The sequence below is a fragment of the Gadus morhua genome, chromosome 7 (genome assembly GCF_902167405.1).
Source record: "Gadus morhua chromosome 7, gadMor3.0, whole genome shotgun sequence".
In the NCBI taxonomy this organism is placed as follows: domain Eukaryota; kingdom Metazoa; phylum Chordata; class Actinopteri; order Gadiformes; family Gadidae; genus Gadus; species Gadus morhua.
The window spans coordinates 28,137,551-28,140,050 of NC_044054.1; the positions used below are offsets into that span (position 1 = coordinate 28,137,551).

The following is a 2,500-nucleotide window of genomic DNA, read 5'->3' on the forward strand; positions in this document are numbered from 1 at the left end:
CCAGGATCCACCAGAGATCTATGCAGGCAGAGCAAGCCAGACCTGGGACCGCCCTGGACCGACTGATTCAGCACATGGTCGTGAAAGATCTACTGAAACATGCAAGGTAAAATACATTAAAATAGATTTGTATTCTGCAACATTGTGATGTCTATAGGTTCAAAAACATTCGTATTCTGCAACATTTTCCTGTCTATAGGTTCAAAAGCATTGGAATCTGTAACATTACAATGTCTATAAGTCTATAAATAAATGTAAATCTAAACATTTGTTTGATTTAAGCAATTAGGCAATGAAAAAATACGAATATATTAAGTTAATCAACTTCATGTTCATGTTCATTTGTTAAATTGAGGATATTAGTGTAAGCATTTTTTTTCATTGCCTAATTGCTTGAATCAAACAGTTTAGTTATCCATGCATGCATCATCACGTGTGGTTGATTTAGGTTCTCTATAGTAGATACCTGGGAGTACATGCCACAGCTCACAGTCTTGATGTCCGTAAAGTACTCACGAGTGTACTAACATCGCCTGGCTATTAGAAGAGTGTGTAGGAGTTTGCATTGAGGTTTATGTTTGTGTGTTTACAGAAAAATGTCAGCCTATGTTGACGGGGGCCCTGGTGGTGATGGCCATAGCCCTGCTGTGCTCAGTGTGCGTCAACATTGTTCAATACTACCTCAGACAAAGGAAAAACTCAAAGACAGGTATATACCCCGCTACATAACTCTGTCTGTCTCAATACAGGGAGGAAACAATGGAACACATGTAATTGTCTTTAAAATACTATAATATCTTTACAGCATTGCTTTGGTAACTTTAATATGGAAATCCATTACGTAAAAATTGCTCTTGAATTGCCATTACGTAACATTATGGTCAAACCTAATGTTTTTTCTTACAAATGTATGGAATTACTATTATACAGCATAGACAACCATGACACTGTGGATCTTCTTTGTTTTTCAGACAGTATCGAGAGGAGGTATCAAAGACAGAGGTACAGCATTTTTGGGGCATAGCCACCACTAAGTTGTGCGTGTGTGTCTGTGTGTGTCGGTGTATTTATAGGAATCCTGCAGCATTTATTGTGTCCCCAATCTATACATCTATGCCAGGTGAGCCCTAGCTATGGCCTCTACCTTTACCAGGAGGGCCCTAGCTCTATCTTTACCAGTAGGGCTGTAGTTATGGTCCATCTTTACCAGGAGGGCCCCTAGCTCTTTCTTTACCAGTAGGGCTGTAGTTATGGTCCATCTTTACCAGGAGGGCCCTAGCTCTATCTATACCAGTAGGGCTGTAGTTATGGTCCATCTTTACCAGGAGGGCCCTAGCTCTATCTATACCAGTAGGGCCCTAGATATGCTCATGGCCCAGACTGTTTTGCTCCAATGTGTGTAAACTATGAACAGGGGGTTGCTGTAACAAAATGTCCACCGCACATTATTACAATTTCCTCTTTCCTGTCTGTCCTGACCAGTTCCAGCTCTAGTATGGAGAATGGAGTCTATCGCTTTCACGATGATATCCCCGAGCATCAAGAGAATCCTATTTATGGAAACATTCTCAAAGTAAGAAGAGGTGAGGCCAAGTGGGACAAGATCTGTAGAGCTTTCGAGTGTTTGTGTTTCGTTTAAGTCTTTCCTTTCCTCCTTCCTTCTGTGTGTCACATCGCATAACGATGTTTATCGAATGTGGCATTCATTGTGGCCGAAAAAAGCAGTTTGCAGTTGAGACTGACGCGCTTTGTTTGAATCATTTATTTGCGCTCTTTAAACAGTGAAAGGGTGCACTGCGCCGCGGGAATCGATGACCCTGCAGCATGCACAAGGCAACAAGGTACCTGGTTTGACCGTAATGTGTGCTACGAAAAGGATTGAGAACACTAGACAGAGCATGATGATCATAATAATCAGAATTAAAAAACAACGTGGATAATATTCATATCTCTTTCCACACTGCTCTGAATGTGCATAATTGTTAAACCCATATACTGTAAACTATTATAGACGCTACCTGACTATAGAGTTTATAATCAGTATGTATGTGTGTGCCTGGGTATGTGTGTACCCCATGTGCATGTGTGTGTGTGTGTGTGTGTGTGTGTGTGTGTGTGTGTGTGTGTGTGTGTGTGTGTGTGTGTGTGTGTGTGTGCGTGTGTGTGTGTGTTTGTCTTTTTGTGTGAGCATATGAGCTCCTGGACATGTGTGTGTTCATGTGTGTGTGTGTGTGTGTGTGTGTGTGTGTGTGTGTGTGTGTGTGTGTGTGTGTGTGTGTGTGTGTGTGTGTGTGTGCATGTGTGCCTGTGTGTGCATGTGTGTGCGTGAGTGTGTGTGTGTGTGTCCCAGTCCCGCTGTACATGCATATGATCATCGCTGTGCGTGTGACACCAGCCCTCAGAGTCCCACATGAACTACGCCTCCCTGGACCTCAAGGAGACCAAGCGGGGCCACAAGAAGAAGAACGGCGTGCACCCGGGGCCCACCGGGGACCCCCGC

The 2,500-nt window shown here is 43.2% G+C and overlaps 1 protein-coding gene across 1 annotated transcript in view; it reads left to right on the top strand.

Moving 5' to 3' along the window:
- Nucleotides 1-2,500, top strand: part of LOC115547599 (uncharacterized) — a 4,050-nt gene that overhangs the window by 205 nt on the left and 1,345 nt on the right. Inside the window, exons 1-6 of the mRNA XM_030361952.1 lie at nt 1-106; nt 593-709; nt 972-1,002; nt 1,483-1,583; nt 1,783-1,841; nt 2,396-2,500. The exon at nt 1-106 is cut by the window's left edge and continues 205 nt beyond it; the exon at nt 2,396-2,500 is cut by the window's right edge and continues 1,345 nt beyond it. Of these exons, the coding sequence (XP_030217812.1) occupies nt 100-106; nt 593-709; nt 972-1,002; nt 1,483-1,583; nt 1,783-1,841; nt 2,396-2,500 (420 nt within the window). The 5' untranslated portion in view covers nt 1-99. The remainder of the gene's footprint in view (nt 107-592; nt 710-971; nt 1,003-1,482; nt 1,584-1,782; nt 1,842-2,395) is intronic.